At 58.1% G+C, this 19,570-nt stretch overlaps 1 protein-coding gene across 4 annotated transcripts in view; it reads left to right on the top strand.

Annotated features, from left to right (window-relative positions):
* The window catches only part of RARA (retinoic acid receptor alpha), a 91,569-nt gene that overhangs the window by 65,276 nt on the left and 6,723 nt on the right, over nucleotides 1–19,570 (top strand). For 3 of the 4 annotated variants that reach the window (XM_006022534.3, XM_014519453.2, XM_025202915.1), the window contains exons 3-4: nucleotides 16,382–16,530; nucleotides 18,332–18,473. In XM_006022534.3, the coding sequence (XP_006022596.1) occupies nucleotides 16,382–16,530; nucleotides 18,332–18,473 (291 nt within the window). Of the gene's footprint in view, nucleotides 1–16,381; nucleotides 16,531–18,331; nucleotides 18,486–19,570 lie in introns of all 4 variants that reach the window. The other variant, XM_014519454.2, reaches the window with a different exon arrangement.

Raw genomic sequence — 19,570 nt, 5'->3', positions numbered from 1 at the left:
GGTCCAGGATTGCCGGGCAGGCTGGATTCTTATCTGCAGGAAAGTGCTGGAAGAGCAGGATCCCCTTCCCTCCCCTTCAACCCGCCCCTGTGCAGGGTTCTTGGCTTTGCTCGGGGCGAGGTGGGGCAGGTCAGGGCTCTCCTAGAGTAGATGGTGCCCCCCTCCTCTCCCCCACCCCACTTGGAGGGGTCCAGAGGCTGCTTGCACCCCCAGTGAAACAGCTGTGTAAAGGGGCTAACTGGGTAGGGAGGGGAGCAGAGGGGAAAGGGCTGGGCATGTCCAGAGGAACGCCAGCCAAGCTGTGGGGGCCAGGGATTCATATGAAACGTGGTGGGGGATAGAACAGGATTTCAGGGTTCCCTTCCTGCCTGGAGAGGGAAGCTGGAAGAAGGGAGGGCTGGGAGCCAGGACTCCTGGGTTCTATCTGCAGCTCTGGGAAGGAAATAGGGGCCAGTAGGTTAGCACAGGGTGGCCTGGGAGTCAGGACTCCTGGGTTCTAGCCGTGGAGCCCTCTGTGACCTTGGCAAGCTGGGCTGCCTCCGAGCCTGCTTTCCCACGCCTGGGAGCTGGGCAAGTGATGATGCAGGCCTGACTGGGGATCCTGGGCAGGCGGTGCTGGGTCAGTGCTGGGCACTCTTGTGCAGGGCTCTGGCGCTGGCTGGGGGGGGCAGGCCGGCTGGAGCCCTGCGGGGATGTCTGGGGCGTGTCCGACTGGATTTCCTGTGGAGAGCTCAGGAAAAGCAAACCCATGTGGATTCCACATGGAGCCAGTGGCGGGGGAGAAAGGGAGGGCTTTTTTTTTTCTTTTCCAAATCATGTTTGCCCAGGGAAGCTCTGCTCAGACGCAGCATCTGGCTTGCAGCTGGGGTCTTGCTGCTTCCTCTCTTACTTGTTTTGGGAGACAAGTGGGGTCTAGAGGGTTAGAGTGAGGGGGTGAGGCTAGCCGCCAGGACTCCTGGGTTCTACCCTGCTCCAGGAGAGGAGCAGGGTCTGGTGGGTTAGAGCAGGGGAGGCTGGGAGCCAGGACTCCCTGGCTCTGGAAAGGGAGAGGGTTTTGCTAGTTGTGGGGTGGAGCCCAGGCTCCTCATTCTAGTTCTCCCTTTTCTGCAATATTCAGTCCCTCCCTTCTCATACTGGTAGGGCAGGCAGTGGTCAACAAGTCTCCAAAACCCCAGGCAGGGGGTACCCTTGTTTCACCCCAGGATTTCTGCCTGTCTACAGAGACTGAAACCACCTCCCCCCACAAACACATAGCCTCTCTCCAGCGGAGTCAAGTGCTGCCCATTTGGGCATGGCCGGGGCTGGATGGGGGTGCTACAGTATTAGGGCCTTCTCTGGGCAGCTAGCCCAACTGCTGGGGACAGCACTGCCAAGGGTGGGTAGGGGGTGACCAAGGGTCCTCCTACTAGGTACCTCAGCCCTTTGCTTTGCAAGGGCTCTGCAGGCCGGCAGGGGGGAGGGTGCCAGTGTTGTGCAGTCTTGAGGCATTTTTACCAGACAACATGCACCCAGCATGGCTGTGGCTGCTGGTGAGGCCTTGGCACCCCAGGGAAGCGTGGCCCCAGTAAGCTGCTAGCGTTGGGCACTTTGCATGAACTAGGCTAGGAACTGGCTGGCTGACGACCAGCCCTGGGCACTTCACCTCCTACCTCTTGCACCCTCCTTGCCAGCCACCACAGCTCTGTGTAGGTAGCTGGGAGCTAACATCACGTGGGCTTCAGTTAGCTGGGCTCTGGTCAGGCTTTTCCCCTGCTGGCCCAAGGGCCTGGATCTGCGCCACTGAAATCTTCCCTGGGTCCATGTTTGGTGAACTTGTAACCAGGCTGGGCCCAGTGTGAGAGCGTGCCCCATGCAGACAAAGGCCCAATCTTGTCTGTGAACAAGGACCAGCTAACTAGGCCTCCCCACCTTTGGCCCCATGACAGGGAAGCGATGTTTGCCCTGCGCTGCCCCCCAGGAATCCTGGGGCTAAGTCCTGCTTCCCCTTCCCAGCCACCCCTGGGCTCTTGGAATTCACTGCTTCCCTTAAGTGACCCCCGCCTAAGTCTTGACCACCCCAGAGAGGGCCAGTCTGGTACTGAGATGGATAGGATGGGCCTTGGTGTGGTGGCGTGCAGTCTAGACAAAGGGGCTTCAGGCTGCTGTGACCAGGATAGTGGAATAGAGGGGAGTTGCCTGCATCAGGCCCTATACCTGTGGGTCTTACCACCAGTGCTAGGTGTGTCTGAGGCATCGGCAGGGATGGGAGGCAGCAGCAACGACCCTTCCATCTGCCCCCCACCTGGAGGCTGGCAGGGGATGGGGGCTTCCCAAGTTGATTAGCGCCCCTGCCCCAGCTGGGTGCCAGGGTCCCTCAGCACCCATGTGGTCAGCATGGGGCGGGGAGCCCATCGGCAGCAGCGCCACTCGACACATCAGGATCCTGTCAAATCTGCATTTGGCGAGTGCCGCTCTCCACGAGGAAGTTCTTAAATTATATAAAAGAGGCGATAAATTATAGACGCCGCTCGCTCAGTCACATTAATGGATCCGCTGCCTCAAGTGGAAGCAGTGATTTATTCTGCACCCGCCCGCCCGCGGGAGCATTAAAGAGCACGTTCTGCTTCTGCATGTCACTTGTTAAAAATGTGGTTGTCCTCCTTCATCCCCCCCTCTCCCGCCACCCTCCCCAGCCTGCGCTACCACAAATGAGGTGGGAAACGAGGCCAGATGCAAAGCAGGCCTGTCCTGGAAAGACCTCGCCACTGCCTGGCACTAGGGTCTGGACAAGAACTCCAGTTCTTGGGGTATCCATCCTTTGTGCTCAGTGCTGTACGGGAGTTGCCGTATCTGTCCCCCCAAAGCTCTCTAGCTGGTGGGTGGCAGGGATGCGCTAGGGGGTGATGGGATACATGTCTACTTGCCTCTTGGTTACGGTGGAGACATGGGTGGCCAGCTGGCAGGGCTGTAACATGGCTCCTTTCTCCAGAAGGTGACCTGAAGTTCAGCTGTGATTGGCAGTCCCTGTGGGGACCAGCTGTTACCACTGGGGTTGGGTTTTGGATGCCAGAGCAGAGGGGTTTACTCTGAGGGTGGCACTATTGTAGAGCCTGGGATCTCCCCCTTCTCCCTCCCCCCCTGAACTTGTACCCACAGGGCCTGCTGTTCTGGCTTCTCAATTAGGCCTGGGTGTGCCCAGTGGTTGTGGGCCTCATTTTCTAGCAGACTGAGGCCTGGAGAGCTGGGAGTGGAACCCAGGCATCCCTCAAGGTGCACACATGGCTCTGGGGTACTGGCTCCCCCTACCACCTCCATCCTCCTAATCTCCTGCCTGTGCTCATGGCAATGGCTGGTGTCATCCTTGCAACACCCTCAAAGCTTTCTACACCAGATTGATGGCCCCCATGGAGCCCCTCAGCTGCAGAATCCATCCAGCTGGGCTCCCTGCTGCATGAAGGACATGGCAGGGTGGGGGGCAGCAGGTCTGCTACAGCTAGCAATGTAGACCTGCCTTTGGGGATGGGGTTTGGGAGGCATCCATTTGTTTGGTCACCAGTGGTTGGGAGGGTGTGGGAAGCATCTCATGTTCATTGCCCCCTGGGCTGTGCCTTTCATATGCATCAACTGGTTGGGAGCAGATCAAGGAGAGCCACTTCCATGTAGTGATCCCTGGTAATATCTCTGACAGCCAAGAGCTCCTGAATCAACAAAAATGCCAAAGTGCAGAAAGATAAAGATACAGACACCTTCTGTCATACAAAAAAAGAACTGGTTAGGAGACAAGCTGTGCTGACCCATCATTTTGAACCCAGGTTCCCTCAAGCTAGTCTTCCAGAGTGCTTGAAATAAAAGGGCTGGCTTATTCCCAAGCCCATTTCCCTTGCCATTGTTGGGACCACAGAGGGCACCATATGTCTGATTGTACCTTGAGGTGCAGGGAGTTGCCCCTTTGAAGCAGTTTTGCAGCCTGTGGCTTTTCAAGTGTCAGAGTGAGAGCAGAGGTGTCGCAGGGAGGAGGCTGTGGCCCATCTGAGACCTTGGACAGGAACTGAGCAAACAGGATCCCCCCCCCCAGACAAACATGCAGCACAAACGTGATCCCTGATCTACACCAATGCCAAAATCCACCCCCCTCCATTCCCTGTCCCACTTGGGCCTGCTCCTTGGTTGGTGCTGCCAAGGGAATCGGGTGCCAGGGCTGACTCAGTTCCTGCAAACAAAAGTGCATGGGTAAGAGAGACTCCAGAGCTGTTGAAAGGCAGCCTGCAGGCCAGGCCCTGCCCCTCTCTTTGTGGCACTGTCATCTGCTAGGTGAGGACTGTGTCCCTCTAGATCGGACCCATATCCAGGAGCCAGCCACAATGAAAGAGCCAGTCACGAGCGTCCAGGTCCACGAGCGTCAGACTCCTGGGTTCTGTTCCTACCATTGTCTTGGCACTTACCCCAGATGCAAACAAGCTGGGTGCTGCGGAGTTAGGGGCACAGCTCAGGCACTTGCGGTGACAGGCCTGCTCAGGCCTGCCCTGGGGATTTTGGACAGTGCAGATTCTGAAATGCTCCAATGGCTCACGTTCAGTAGGCCTAGGGTTTCTAGCAACATCCTCCAATGCAGTAAGGTGTTGGCTGGTACTCAAGCAAAGGCTAGGCAGCCCCCTGCTCTCCTGCCCTGCAGCAGTCCCTGGGCACCCAGGTTGGAGTCCTGCTGCTCTCTCTTGCAGTTCTGGCTCTGTCACTTGGAGACTTACCTTTCTCTGGTGCAGAGCTGGGTGCTGCCCCAATGCCATGTGAGTCCCAGGTCCCCATGGGACAGACCAAGACATGTAGCAGCCCATAAGGCAGTCAAGGGGAACTGGCACTTGAACCCTCCGTTGTTGATCAGAGCAGGGACCCATTTCTTCCACCATCAGCCCTTCTTTGAGCCTGGGCGGCACCAGGGGATGGTGAAGGGAGGATCTCCTGTGGCAGGTGGTATGGGGTTACCTGTCCCTGGGGTGTGGTCTTCTGTCTTTCTGCAATAGAGGTTATACCCTGGGCCCAGGCCTTTCCCAAGCCCCCATTTGGGCTTAAATGTTCTCTGCTAGCTCTTGAGGTCCTGTTTTCCATCAAAGCACTGGACACAGTTGGGAACCCACCCGGGCTCTGGGCACAGTGCAACATCTTTGCCCTTGTGGCATGTTCTGGGTCATGTCTGGGGACAGCCTGGGGGCAAGGTGTAGATCTGGGGAGGGGCAGCAGGCACTGTGGGGCTGGGGTGGGAGCTGTTGGGCAGTTTGCCTTAGCTTCTACCTCAGGGGGGCTGCCTGGGTCAAAATGAGGCCAGGAGACAGGAGGGGAACCTGGTTGCCCCCTTCCAATGACTCCAGTGCTGACTGTTGCTCTTTGGCAGGGGCACAGGTGCTCTGGGGGTACCTGGTGTGTAACTGAGTGCTTGATATTCCTGTGGCAGATTCCCAGGGCAGGAGTCGTGTTGTGTAATGTAGATGAGGCCGTTCCTCCGGCCCCTGCCACAGACCACTGGCACCTAGCGTCATGACCAGCATGCCATTGCAACAGGTCCTGACGCTGGGGGCAGAGGTGCCTGGATGTCCCTGCAGCTGCTGGTACCAATTTCAGCTGGCAGCCCAGCTCCTACCCTTTCCCCCAACATTCCCCCCACTTCTCTTTCCACTGCTCCCACCCTAAGTCACCAGGTTGGTCTTGTGCTCAAGTTATTGGCTTGGTGGCCTGGATGGGCAGGGGTTGAATGAGGAAGGGTGCCTGGGTCTGTCATGAGGTGTTTGGAGTGAGGGTGGCTATTCTGGCTCTCAGCATATGTACATATGTACCACATGCCCCAGAGCTAGGTTCAATTAGCTACTTGTCATACAGAGTGGCCATCTCGTGTCTCGGTGCCAGGGCCCTGCAGGACTTGGAGCTGTGTTTTCAGGGTCCCAGATGTCCGTGCTCCCTGCTTGTTCGGTTGGGTGCCAACCGTGACCAGCACTGAGTGGGGGACCCCTTTAGCAGGGTTCACTTTGGACAAGGCAGGGTCCAGGGAAAACAGCCGGCACAGTGCCCACCCCATAGATGTCTCTCCCTTGCTTCAACTGTGCCTCTGGGGCTCAGCACAGTTGCTCCTGATTCTCACCAGACCGGGGACCCCTGGGTTTGGGAGTGAACAGGAACAGCATTGTGCTCTGTGGGTAGAGAGGTGGTGGGGTCAGGACTCCTGGGTTCTGTTCCTGCTTGGGGAAGGGGAATGTGTTTTAAAGGTTAGTGGAGGGAGTGACCTGGGAGCCAGGCCTCCTGGGTTCCTTTCCTGATTCCTTGGCTTGCTGGGACCTCAGCTCAGTGGCTTCCTTGTTCTTGTGCCTCAGTTTCCCCCACCATGGGGATAACAGTCCCAGGATGGGGGCTGTCAAAGGACAGAGCACTTATGATTTAGTTCCAGAAGTGAGTGTTGGGGAAAAGTCTAGGGGGACTGGGAGCTGCTTAGGCACATGCATCCTCATGTACCTGCTGCTTGTGCCCTTTCCCCCCTGAGCTGAGGCCTGGGGAAGGAGCATGGTGCAGGGGCCAGGGTGTGTGAACAGCAGGTGCTCCAGTCCCAAAACCCTGTACTGGGAAATAGCAGCAGGGAGCAGCCTATATGGTGTGATCCTGAATTGCCCTGGACAGCATAGGTGGCACTAGAAAATATTGTTTGAGGCGGGGGCTGGGCAGTACGTCGCGCGCCTGCCTGCCCCCTTCCCTCCCTCCCGCAGGGCTGTTGCAGGCCAGCGTGTGCTGGTGCTGTGCATGCGGTGGGGGTGCTGGGCGCGGTGCTGCAGCAGCGGTGGTGCTGGAGCTGCTGTTGCTGGCCCAGTTTGGTGGGGCTAAGCCCTGTTAGCCCCAGCCTTCTGCCACCTATGCCGGAGGGGTTAAGGGAGCTGGGAACTACCACCTCCCAGCCAGCTCCTTCCTAGAAATAGCCCTGCTGGGAGAGAGAGACTGCGGTCCCTTCTCTAGCCTGGAGCCCCTTGCCAGGGGGCAGGCCCCTCTGTGTGAAGGTGCAGATCTCCCTGGGAGCCTCTCGGGTGGGGCACAGGTAGAGGTGTTGTTCCCAGCAGGGCAGGGCCAGCGCTGTGTTTGCCTTGGCTGCCAAGGCTGGGACTGTGCGCTGGAGCAAGGCAGCGCCGGCAGCCCAGTGCTCTGGAAGCCTGGCAGCCCTGTCTCTGGCTGGGGAACAAAGGGCCTGTTGGGAGCTGGCAACCTGCCCGGCATCTTCCTCCCGGCTGTGCCAGGCCTGCGTCCTGCTGCCTCACCTGTCAGCCCATGCCCCTGCCCACCTACCCTGCCCAGATCTCTGCATGGCCTCTGCCCTCAGTCACAGCCCTCCTGGCAGGGGGGGCCTGACTTGGATTCCTACCTGGGAATCCCCGGGGGCTGTTCTCCATGCAGCCCCTGGCTTTCTGTCCCCAGTGCCTGTCACTGTGCACTGGGGTCACAGGTGGCTCTGGCTGGGCCTTGTCCACCTTGAGGTGACTGGGAAAGGGACTAGTTCCAGGGAATGGATCAGGCCCTAGAGAGTGGCTGAGTGTAGCTGAACAAGGCTGGGGGCTCCTTTGAGAGAAGAGGGAGTGTGTGTGAGAGAAGAAATGCATGCCTCTGCTCAGGCACATGCACGTATATACTCCCTCCCCTACCCACACCTACGCACATAGTGTTTGTGCACCTGCGTGCATAAGTGAGAACAGTGCATCCTCCCTTTCCTGTCAAGCACACGCGCCCATCCTGTATGTGCCCATGTGCTTTCGGAGTCCCTGCAGCTCTGCAGCCTGCTGGAATGCCAGCCCCTGAAGTCAGGCACGGGAGGAATAGCTGGGTGAGATTAATCCCACCCCCTCAACTGCTCGCCTGGGATTGTCTGTTGTTGGAGTGCACTGTCTTGGCAGAAGTTAACCCAACAATGAGCCCTTTATGCAGCGCAGCCTGTGCCTTTTGTTGAGTGCCCTTTCATGTGTTGTCCCCTTCCCCCCCACCTCATGTGCCTGCCTTTCAGCAGCCTCTGCCTTGTCACGTTGGGGATACCTTGCTTGTTTGTCCAATTAGTGTCCCTGTGACCTCACCCAAATTGGACGCTCCACCCGTCATCCCCTCTGCCCCTCTCCCACTAGCCGCAACACCCCCATCTCCCCCCATAATACCACCTCCCACAGCTCACTGCCATTTCTAGCTCTCCCCTTGTTCCCTTCTGCCCCATGGCAGTGCCTGGCCATTAAGCTGTGTCCTGGCATGGGTAGCGCCATGGCACTTTGAGCAGGCTGACTCGTGATATCCTTGCGATCTAGACAGGGAAACTGAGGCATGAAGTCTGTGGTATATTTGGCATTTGGGTCCAGGAGTCCCAAGTTCCTAACCCCACATCTTCCTTCCTGCAACAAGAGTAGAACCCAGGAGTCCTGGCCCTGGTCTCTTCCTGTAGCAGGTAGACCCCGCCTGCAGGGGCAGGACAGAGCCCAGGAGTGCTGGACTGGGCTTGCCAGGGCATTCCCTGGACAGGACACTGCTCACAACAGGGTAGGCCTGGGGCAGGGGCTACTTTTCCCATGCAGGTGATGTCAAGCAGCTGTCCCAGTTAACAGTGCCCCATGGCCACCCTTCCCACCGGCTCTGCTCTTTCTTGCCGATAGCCTTTTCTCTGTTCCCCATCCCCCTCCCCCGGTAACATGCTGGGCCGCCTGTGTGCTGGGCTGCTCCCTGTATGTTGGGGTCAGGCTGCCCATGTGCTCCTTTGCTCCCCAGTTATGTCCTGTAGAGGACTTGTCCTATACCACCCTCAGAGCTTTCAGTAAGCTGACATTTCTTCGCTGCTGCCCAGCCCCTGCCCCTGCTCAAACTGGGAGCCTTTGCCTTGGTACCTGTTTGTGGCCCCTGCAAGAGGGTCAGAGCAGTGCCAGAATACAGGGTTGCTCACAGAGACCTTGGCACATGCCCCATGTGGTGAACTCTTGTTCCTCACAGCAGCTGTAGTAGGCTGGGAGAGTCCTGGGGGACTAGGTGTGAGGGACCAGGTGTGGAGAAGCCAAGCCTGGGGGGGTAGCAGCTCCAGGGCAGATACGGGAGTAGAACCCAGGTGTCCTGACACTTGGTCCTATGGTGGCACTGGCTCCTCCCTCCCAGAGGAGAAGCTGGGCTGGTGAGGGCCGGACATACCCAGAGGCAGCTGAACCTCCTGCGTCACAGTACTGCCTGCTAGCCCCAGACTGGAGGTGAGTTGTTTCAGCCCAGGTTGGGCTGCATTGAGTGTTTCCTCACAGTGTCTGCGGGCAAGAGGCAGAGCCCTGGCACTGTCCTGGGTGCAGCGGCAGGCATTTTGCATTGAACAATGTGATCCTCTGGCAGTTAGTCTCAGCGGGAGCTGCTGGGGCCCAGTGTCTTGGGCTCTGAGCCAGCTCATCCCGCCAACTCCGAAGGGCTTGGGGTCAGCGCCTCTGTCTTCTGTGGTCCCCAGCCGTGGTGCCAGGGACGGGAATCCCCCTTGTTTGTTCCAGTCTGGCTCCATATGGCATCGCCTGCCCCTGGCCCCTGCCTGCTTCATCCTGTCGGCTGTGCTGGGCTTGTTCAAAGAATACGGCTTCTGTCTGCCTGCTGCGACCGCCCAGACTGCCACCCGGCCTCCCCACTCCATCTCTGACCTCGAGAGGGCCACGCTAGAGAGCAATTAATGCAGCCTCCCTTGCTGTGATGGGGAGCAGCGGGAGTGCGGCAGCAGGGACAGGCCTGCCTTTGATGGGGAAACAGATCTCCCATTGTTCCAGGCTGGTGGCTTCCCCTTTTGTCTTTACCCGAAAGTCTCAGAGGCTGGGTTGGGAGTGGGGGGCAGGAAGGTTGTGTGAGCTGGGGGTGCTTGGAGTGTACCCCTAGACCCGGCATGACTCTGCTCCCAGCTGGAGGGCATGTGGCTGGGGCTGGTGTTTGTAGAGATGGAGGGTCCCTCTTGAAGATCACATGGGGCACAGACCTATGTGTGCAGGGGTCCCTAAGAGCAGCCCCAGATCCCTTCTTCCCCAGCCTCTTCCACTTTGCAAGGCACAGCTCCATCTTTGTTCATTAGCAGCTCCTTTCCGCCCTCCTGCATCTACCTCTCCCTCCGCAACTTCTCTTCTGCAGCAGCAGCAACTGTGACCTTCGCAGATCTGGGGGCCCCCAGGGAGCCCAGCACCCGGAGCTGCTCTCAGTTAACCCTTGCATGCCTGGTGCCCACCTGCAGCAGCCACTGCTGCATCTGGCACCCTGCCCTACTGCTGTTGATGGTTCAGCTGCAAAGGTAGGGGGCAGGCGCTGCCCCACAGGAGCCATGCTCTGTGCTCTCTGGGGAGCCTCCAGCTCACAACCTCCTTCATGTGCTTGTGGCCTTGTTGTGGTGGGGCTGCAGAGAGCCCTGTGGGCACCTGAGTTGGCCCAAATACACCAGAAATGTGCTAGGTGCCTCTGGAAGGAAATTGATCCTCCCCTGTCTTGTTTGAGCTCTGCCCCTGGGCTGTGTACTCTCCACAAGGCTGGGAGGGACCCAGGAGTCCTGGCTCCCAGGCATTTCCCTGATCAAACCACTAATCCCTACCCCCCTCCTGATGCAGGCGGGAAAGCCCAGGTTTCCTAATGCGCTGCTATTCCCTGCCAGGCCCTGCTTCCCCTCTCAGATGCCCTGCGCAGGGAACAGAACCAGGTATCCTGAGCCCGGCATGACACTGCCCTGCTGGGCTGGGAGATGCTCCCCAACCCTACGCTTGACTGTCACAAGGCTCTGTCATGAGGCTTTTCCCCAGCAGGGACTGGCTGGTCTCTGAGGAGCAGAAAAGTGCCTGGGGTGCATTCCCCTGCTATTAGGCCTCTTCCTGTGCCAAGGTACCGCTCCCCACAACTTTGACTCCTGGATCCCCATTAGTGTCTGATCTCCCAGTATGCACATGTTGGGGGAGAGGGAGCCTCTCTTCCCAGGCAGGGCACTGCCCTATGCAGGGACCATGGTTGGACCTGTCTTTGGGAGCTGGGGCTGGGTTTGGGCCATGGGGGCATTCCTCTCCTCTGGAGGAGGCGAGTGTGGGGGATCGCTGGCACATTAACTAGGGCCAGGCCTTTAATATCCTGTTTGACTGGTTTACTTGGCTCTAAGTTAAGAAAAACATCGCCAAACATCCTGAGGAGTTGCAGGCGGCTCTTTAACCCCTTCCTGCCCTGAGTGCAAGCAGGGCTCAGGAGCTGCGAGGGGAAAAGCATATTGTCTGCCCCACCTTACCCCCAATGCCTGCTAGCTAGGGAAATCCCTCAAAGCTCTGGCTGGTTCCTGCCCAAGGTGGGAGTGAAGGCTTGAGTTGAGATTCAGGTTCAGACCTGCCCAGCTGCATGTCCTAGGCTGTGTCTCACACCTAGCTGGCAAGAGCAGGGGCCCTGGGCCGTTTCTAGGGGCACAGAAGCAGCTGTGTGGCCCTGGGTGGGAATGGATCTGCCGTTCTTCCTAGGGTAAAGACTAGTCTCTGCTACACAGGTGAGCTCTGAGAGAGCCAGCAGAGATGAAGGCTGATGTTTCCGATGGTATTTCTTTTGACTTTCGGAAAGATCAAGCTCCTGGTAGAGTTTAAGCGTGCATGTTGAGAGTGGGATTGAGCATCAGGGAAGATGGGGAGCAGTATGCATGCCATAGGCTCGGAGCCCAAAATAGTCTGTGCCCGCTTGGGTCGCAGTCCGGGTTGGAAATGAGGCTTGTTCTCGTCGTGTTACTGGTGTGGAGCAGAGAGATCCAGAGACTCAGCCCAGGTCTCAGGGGCCTGTGGTAGAGCCTGGACTTGAACCTTGATTTCTTAAGTTTTCCCGTGGTTCCTGGATCATTCTCCCTTGCCCCACTGTTCAAGCTGTGCTGGTGGCTACTCCCTTCTCTGCTGCTCCAGCCACAGGGCTCTTGGCTCAGCTGTGTGGTGGAAGGGCCAGATCGCCCCACCCCCTTTGCCCCCTGTGAGATTCCCTCTGTCCTGGATGGGGTGGGTTGGTGTCTGATGTGGCTGGGAGGGCTCAGGGTCGCCCTACCCTCCTCAGAAGGGTCACTGAGGTCTCAGCTGAGCTGAGCTCCCAGCCCCATAGCCCACAAGCAGAGCAGCATGGGGAGATGACTGGGGTAGCAGGGAGAAGGGGTAGAAGAAACAGGCTTTGGCGAGTGGCTTTGCTTTGCGCCTGGTGGCCAGGTGTGTGTCTCTGTCTCCCCTCTCCTGCTTGTTTGCTAGGAAAGGCCTCTCTTCTCCTGGGACTGGATGAGCTCATCTGATAGCCCAGCCAAGGGAGCAGACCCAGCAATGGGAGGCAGTGCTGAGTGACTCCAGCTGCCATGAGGCTGAGGAGTGGGGCAGCTATGCCAGTGCCCCTGCTGCAGTGGGGGCTGGGCACTCCTCCATGGCAAGAAGGGATGTATAAGCTGTGGCTGTAGAAGCCCCCCATGCTTTGAGGGAATGGCTGAGGGAAGGACACAAGAATTGAACACCCCAGCTCTGTCTTTCTGACCAAATCATTGGAGCTGTGCAGGAAATGCACCCTCCCCTGGGGCGTGTGTGTGTTGTGTGGGGGGGGGGGGGAGAAGCCGGTGGAGGAGTGTTATTTGCACATGGCACCAGTCCCAGGTTTTCCCCCAGAGCCTTCTGTGTTCTCCTGGAGGCAGACAAGAATCAAGCTTCAGGCTTGGCCTCTGCAAAGCAAGAGAGCGGGACCTGTTCAAGCGGGGAGACAGGGGGGTCATGTGCAGCCTGGACAGGAGTGTATCGTGCCCATGCAGATGTGGGGACGCTGGAGTGTGCAGCCTGCTCTGGTTCCAGGTGGTTTTGCCTTTCCTAAGCAAAGCCAGCCCATGGGCTCTGTCTAGTGCCACCCATTACACACGCACTCCCCCAGCATTGTCAGCAGAGCAGCTGAGCTACAGCTGTGGGCAGAGACCTGCTTCTGGGAATCCCACTCAGGCTTCAGAGCCCCACCTCTAGGCCACAAGCCATCCAAGCAGGAAGAGGGAGGGAGCTTTCTGAAAGATGCTTTCCACCAAGACATACAGCCTGAGCCAAGTCAGAGGGTTTGTCTGGGACAGGTCAGCCCCCTGCTGCATCTGCAGTGATAAGAGCCAGTCATGCTTCATACTGCCGTTGGTGTTGTGGCTTTTGCATCTGGTACGTCTGGAGATCTCCACAATCATGAAACTATCCCTTTCCCTTCCTGGCTGGACATTTTGAGATGTCCCTGGGGACAGGACTGGGCAGAGCAGTAGTGCTGGGTTTGGATTCTGTGACTGCTGCAACAGAGGGTACTGATCTCCACTGAGGTGCCTTGTGATTCACAGTCACAGGAATCCAGGGAAGGGAAGAGGGAAGGCCCTCACTGCACCTGGGAGCCCACCTTGGCATCTTCCGTAGCACGTGTCATCCCAGCTGCAGGCACACAAAGGCTGGGGTGAGATCAGAGGCCTGTTACCATGTATACATATATGTGCACGCACACACATGCACAGCACCTGGCACGATGGGCCTGGGGCCTCTTGAGGATTCCTGTAAACCCAGCTGGTGAGAGGCCTCTGTTGGCAGTGTGTCGCCTGTGGCCTAGAGGGTCTGAGCTGTGCTCCGTGAGAACACTGCTCTATAGAGCCAGCTGTACACAGCTGTCCTGGCAGACAGGAAAGGGTTCTCCTGTCAGTGTTGGGGGTGGGGATAAGTCTGTTGAAGAGAGCAGGCCTTGCTCCTAGACCTGGTGCCACCTGGCCACCAGAGAGGGGGAGGGAGGCCCCAGTGCTGCCCAAGGGGGTCCCTGCCTCTGCACAGAGTGGGTAGCAGCAGGGAGACCCCAACACCAACTTGTCTGGCCCAGGCAGCAGCTGCCCTCCAAGAGCTTGGAGCACGGGAGAGTGTCTAGGACACTTGTAGATGTGTGTCCATCTCTCTAACCCAGGGCACACTCTGGTGTCCTTCCTGGGAGATGAGGAGAGCTGAGATTTGTTGACTGCATTCCTAAGGGCACATGGGGGAATGACTGCAGTCCCTGAATTTGTGTATGTTCTTGTGGACAGTCCCTGTATTTGTGTGGGTTTGTGACTTTTTTAGTATATTGTCTTTGAGTGCATGTGTGCGCTTGTGTGTGTACTGTGCCTGTGTGCACAGTCTGTGTGTGTGTGTGTGTGTGTGTGCGCACACTCACATGCAGGAACCACTGTAGTGGGTATGGACAGTTTGTGTGCATGTGTGCACACCATTTATAGACACAGCTCCTTGTATATCTGAGTACATGCTCTTCCCCGGGAGGTGTGTATACTCATGGTGGGTGCCCAAGAGGCTGTGTCATTGTCTCTCACACCTTGCTGATGCCAGGTGACTGTTGGGGCACATGTGTCCCCACAGTGGGAGCTGGTCTCAGGTGGTGATGCTGTCTTGGGTGCCACATCACTCTCCTTGGGGGGCAGGATGGTGTTTCGCTTGTGAGGGCTTGTTTTGTTTTTCAAATCCTTGTTCAAGCTGGCTTTGTATAGCCTGCTGCATGTGCACACTGACACGCATGCCCCAGCACTTGTGCACACACCCTGCCTTGAGGATTTGTTGAGCCTGGCAACTTGTGCCTGTGGCAGTGGCTTGTCAGGCCCTGGAAGGGGCCACCCCATAGCTATGTCCCTCCTGTGAGCCCCTCCTATGAGTGACCTGAGGGCAGCCTCTCCTCTCCCTTGCTTGGTTTCAGAGCAAAGGCTTAGGGAGTGCCCCTTGGTGGCCCAGGGCATGGTGGGGAGAGCATGGCACTGGGGTGCTGGCTGTGGTGCGAGGTGTGGAGAGGATGGGGTGGATGGGGGCAAGGCTCTAGCAATACTGTTCAGACGTGCAGTGTGACACTCCCGGGATGCACTTTCTGCCTGAATCCCACATCTTATGTCTGTGGCCTGGAAATGTCAAGTCACATCTTGCAGGCTCACAAAGTGCCTCCCGCCCATTCTGCCACAACCCGGGGGTGCTGCAAGATTCCAGAACAGTGCATGCCCCAACCCCCGTGCCTTGGCTTCCTTGGGGGTTGGCTATGGGGAGCCCCAAGATCAAGGGTCTGGTGGCTCAGGGCTCTGATACCCGCTGCCTAGGGCTGCATGAGGGTCTGAGTGGCTCTCCTGCAGCCATGCACTCATGGGCAGGTGGGAGGTGCCCACCAGGCAGGGATGCTTCCCTGGGTGATGCTGTGTGTGTTGTAGGCTCATAGCTGCCTTCTCCTCTGGTCAGTTCACAGGGGGGTCCAGGGTCCTGCTCAGAAAGGGGCAGAGGGACTGAACCTCCCAGAGGCTGTGGCGTAGACTGCATCCTCAGGGTAGTGCCAGCCAGGTATGCTCCTACCCAGGTGCAGGGAGCTATCTGTGGCCTGGACACTGCTTTCATGCTTACACCCACCTGATCCCCCCACACTACCCCCCAAATACCCTTCATCTGCTCTGGTGGTGCCTGAAGCACAGGGGAAAGTGCTCTTGGTCTTGTAGAGAGCATTGTGTGGCACAGCAGAGAGGCACCTGGCAGCCTTGCAGCTGGCTCCACACTGAAGCGGCACTGGTGTCCTAGCATTGGGGCTCATCAGGGGAGTGTGGCCAGCTGGGGCTGCCCCTCCAGAAATACTGCTGGCTGCCAGGATTCACCCAGTGCAGCCAGGAGTTTGGGATAGAAGCAGTTCCCTCCCCCAACAATGCTTCCTTCCTTTGGTGCCAGAAGGCACTGGGAGGACTTTTGTGACCCATGCCCCAGTGCCCTGCCTGCCTGTTGCATCATCCCTGATATATGCAGCACGGCCTGCTCTGTCGTACACTGGCTTCTCACCAGCGTCAACAGCTGTGCAAGGCATTGACGGGGGCAGGTCATTACAAATGCATGTTCTCGGTCTCAGCAGAGCTATGAGGGGGATGCCCAGCAGGGTGGCCATGGGGCTGTGTGGCAGCAGCACAGACCCTGAGCATGAGTGCTTTGCAGGCTTGGCGTTCTCTTGTTGGCAACAAGGCAGATGGCGCTTTCTCCAGACCCATCTCAGGCTGGGGAACCAGTGATTTTCCCCAGCTCTGAGGCCGTGCTTTGCTGGGGCTGGGCTTAGCTGGGGGCATCTCCAGCATGGTGGAAGGAGGCAATGTGGAGTTCACAAGGCAGAGTGGGGCACAGGTCCATGACGGGCTGGGAGCAGAGGCGGTGGGTGGCTGTGCTAGGCTGCTGTGCCCCCACTTCCATGTTCTTCAGATCTGTCCCCAAGGTCAGGGTGAGCCCTGTGGAACCCCCTGCTCCCAGGGGCTGCCTGGTGTTGGGCAGTGCCATGCTAAGCGGGCATAACTACAGGTCCCTCCTCCCACAGGGAGGGGAATGCAGCAGACAGACCCTGAGCAAGCCCTGAGCCCTCTCCTTCTGTTCTCTCTCCCCAGCCATAGAGACGCAGAGCACCAGCTCTGAAGAGATCGTCCCCAGCCCCCCATCTCCGCCCCCGCTGCCTCGGGTCTACAAGCCCTGCTTCGTGTGCCAGGACAAGTCCTCGGGCTACCACTATGGGGTGAGCGCCTGCGAAGGCTGCAAGGTGAGTGTGGGGCCCATGTAGCAGAAGGATTGCCCAGCGGCCGGGTCAGATGAGAGCACCTGAAGTCCTGGCTCTGACATCAACCACCCCTCCTCATTGTCTGCCCTGTCCAGCCTTGGGGGAGTCATTTAACCTTGAGGCAGCTGCTAGCCTGAGTTCCTTGGGGTGGGTTGGGAGGGGACAGCAGCTCCTAGTGTAGCACCTGTGGGTACACCAGGGTTCTGCTTTCACACTTCAGGAGGGTGCTGCTTGTTTCCTTATGTGAACACTGGGGTCCTTATTATTAATCCACACTCCAAGGAGCCAACAAGCACTTATCTAGGTCTGGACAGCCCCTGTAATGGGTTGGAAGTGGATTTTTGGGGGGTCGTACCAGTATCTGTAATGATCTCACCCTGATTCACAAACAGCTGCCCCCTCTCTCCATGTGCCAGCCAGGCCTCCTTCTCTGTGGTGCCCATCTTTCTTGCCAGGCATAAAGGTCAGGAGCCCAATGTTAGGCCACTCTTGGCACGCAGTACCCTACATATGGCTGCTCAGCCCTGCTCTCTGGTTGTCCTGCTCTGGGCCCTGCCAACCCCAAAGTGGTCACAGTACCTGCCCAGCTGCTGTGGCTCCTGCCCACACTGTGGGCAGGATGTGGAGCCTTGCTTGTTGCAGCAACCTACAGAGTTTGGAGTGCTTTGCCAGGGTGTAATCATGAGGTCTCAGGACCTCATGGAGGAGAGTTAGCATCTGTCCCTTTGGGCAGGGGAGGGAAGTTGAGGCACAGAGAAACATAAGGATTTGCCAAGGTCTGCCAGCATGTCTGCAGCAGATCCAGGAAATGAACCCAGGAGTCCTGGCTCCTTGCTGTAACCCACTAGACCTCACTTCTCTCCTAGAGCCAGGTCAGGAACGCAGGGACTTCTGGACTCTTGACTCAGGCATGCTGTACAGTGGAGAGAGCCCCTTCACCCATACTTGGGAGTACTTTGCAAAGTATTTAGACATTGGGAAGTGCCAGGTGCTGAAGGCAGATGTTCCTGCTCCATTCAGAGAGCCTTCCAGGCAGAAGGCACATGTAGCCCTGACCTGACATGGGGTCTTTTGGGGTTCCAAGAGCACCTCATGTAATGCTTTCCTAGGTTATTCCCAGCAGTCCAATCTCCACAGGCATCTTGTGTTCCTGTACTTTCAAGGCACCTAATCCCTGCATGGGAATGAGTTTGACCAAGCCCAGAGGGTGGGGGCAGCAGCTCTTGGTTTGTTCTGTACTAGTGGGAGTGTTGTTTTCAGGCCGCTCTAATGGAGACTGGGTGAGAGGAAAGGATCGTAACTGGGGGTGAAGCTAAAACAAAGCAGCCCTTTACCCCAGAATAAGACCGCTTGTATTGCAACAAGGGGAAGGGGATGACAATTATACCAGAGCAGCTAGAATAGTGGGTCTTAGGGCTTGCCTATATGGGACAAGTGATGACCAGTTTGTCCCAGTTAGACCAGCATGGAGGTGCCTTATGCTGGCATAGCTTATTCCCCTTTGGTGTGGGGAGTAAGGGGGTACTCTTCATACTAGTGTGACCTCATCCACACCTGACACAATGCTGCCTTGCATCACAGTGCAGCAAGGCTCATCCCACTCTGCCTTCCCAAGGCACTGTACTGTGCCCTGTGCGTAAGAGAGCAGTCCAGAGCCAGGCCCAGGGGGAGGTAGCTCTCAGTACAAGGATTCACAGTTGTGTTGGTGGCAAGCCAGGGGAAGTGGGTTGGATGAGCAGTGCTGCCTTGCTCACTGCGCCTGTGGCCTGGGTGCTTTCCACAGGGCTTCTTCCGCCGGAGCATCCAGAAGAACATGGTGTACACATGCCACCGGGACAAGAACTGTATCATCAACAAGGTGACACGCAACCGCTGCCAGTACTGCCGCCTCCAGAAGTGCTTCGAAGTGGGCATGTCCAAGGAGTGTAAGTGCCTAGGTACCAACCCCCCCCACCCCCCTTTCCCCAGGGCAGGGCAGGATGGGTGAGGCTCCATGGGGAACTCCAGGCTCCTGGCCCCAATCCCACCTCCAACCAAGACCTTTCTCTGCAAGGGAGAGAGTGCTGCTGGTGTGAGGACGGGGCGGGGAGATAGGGTTGACTGGAGCAGGCCGTGCTCATTGTGGGGGCACCCAGCTCTAGGTTCTCCTTCCCCTCATTGAGCCTAGTAGGGCTGTAGGTACATTTCTGGGGGCTTGTTATGCGGGGGTCGGTGCCGTTCGGCAACATTGTGGGGACTGCTCTCCCAGGATTAGATGTGAAATCCCATCCCCACCTTCCTGCCGTGTGTCTGCTGGGGTCAGGGGGAGACATAGGGTCTGGTACCTGTCCTCTGAGGGGTGGGCTGTGGGGGTGGCTCTGTAGGGTCACTGGAAGCATAGGTTGGTGAGGGGAGGGCGTGAGGAGTCGGGGTGCCTGTGGGGAGGAAGCAGGGGTGGCTGTGGGTGCCCAGCCCTGCAGCGGGCAGGGAGCCAGCCATCTTGGGGGCAGGTAACATCCCTCCACCTCCGCTCCCCCCCACACCCAGTCGCAGGGATTTTCCAATTTGGGCCGAGCGGCGGGGACCACCCCCTTTGAGCCAGATCCAGGCTGTTGCCTTGGCAACCTGTGATTGATGATGTCAGAGATAAATGACGCTGACAGAGGCCTCCTGGCGTCTGCGTGCCAGTTGTCATGGAGCCCGACTATAAAAGCCTCCCTGCTCACGGTGGCATCGCCGGGGGTTAGATTAATAAACTGGGGGGGATTGATCCGGCTGGTATGAGGGGGAGGGAGGGAGTGCCGGGAGGAGAGGGTGAGGGCGCAGCTGTCTCGGCCCAGCCCCCTGCCGCATGCCCCCCGCCAACTGCAGGGAGCCGCCTCCCCCCACGGCACCAACCAGGAGAATGCGGGAGTCCTGCCCACCGGGCCCCTGCCCCATCTGCTAGCTGGAGGGAGGACAGCGGTGGGGAGACATTGTTAGCGGGGAACAGGCGTCACCCCAGAGCTGGGGGCAACAGTGCTGCCAGGACCAGCCGCCCCGG

The sequence above is a fragment of the Alligator sinensis genome, unplaced genomic scaffold (genome assembly GCF_000455745.1).
Source record: "Alligator sinensis unplaced genomic scaffold, ASM45574v1 scaffold886_1, whole genome shotgun sequence".
Taxonomy (NCBI): domain Eukaryota; kingdom Metazoa; phylum Chordata; order Crocodylia; family Alligatoridae; genus Alligator; species Alligator sinensis.
The sequence above is the reverse complement of the archived record's forward strand: the minus strand, read 5'-3'. Positions and strand labels throughout refer to the sequence as shown.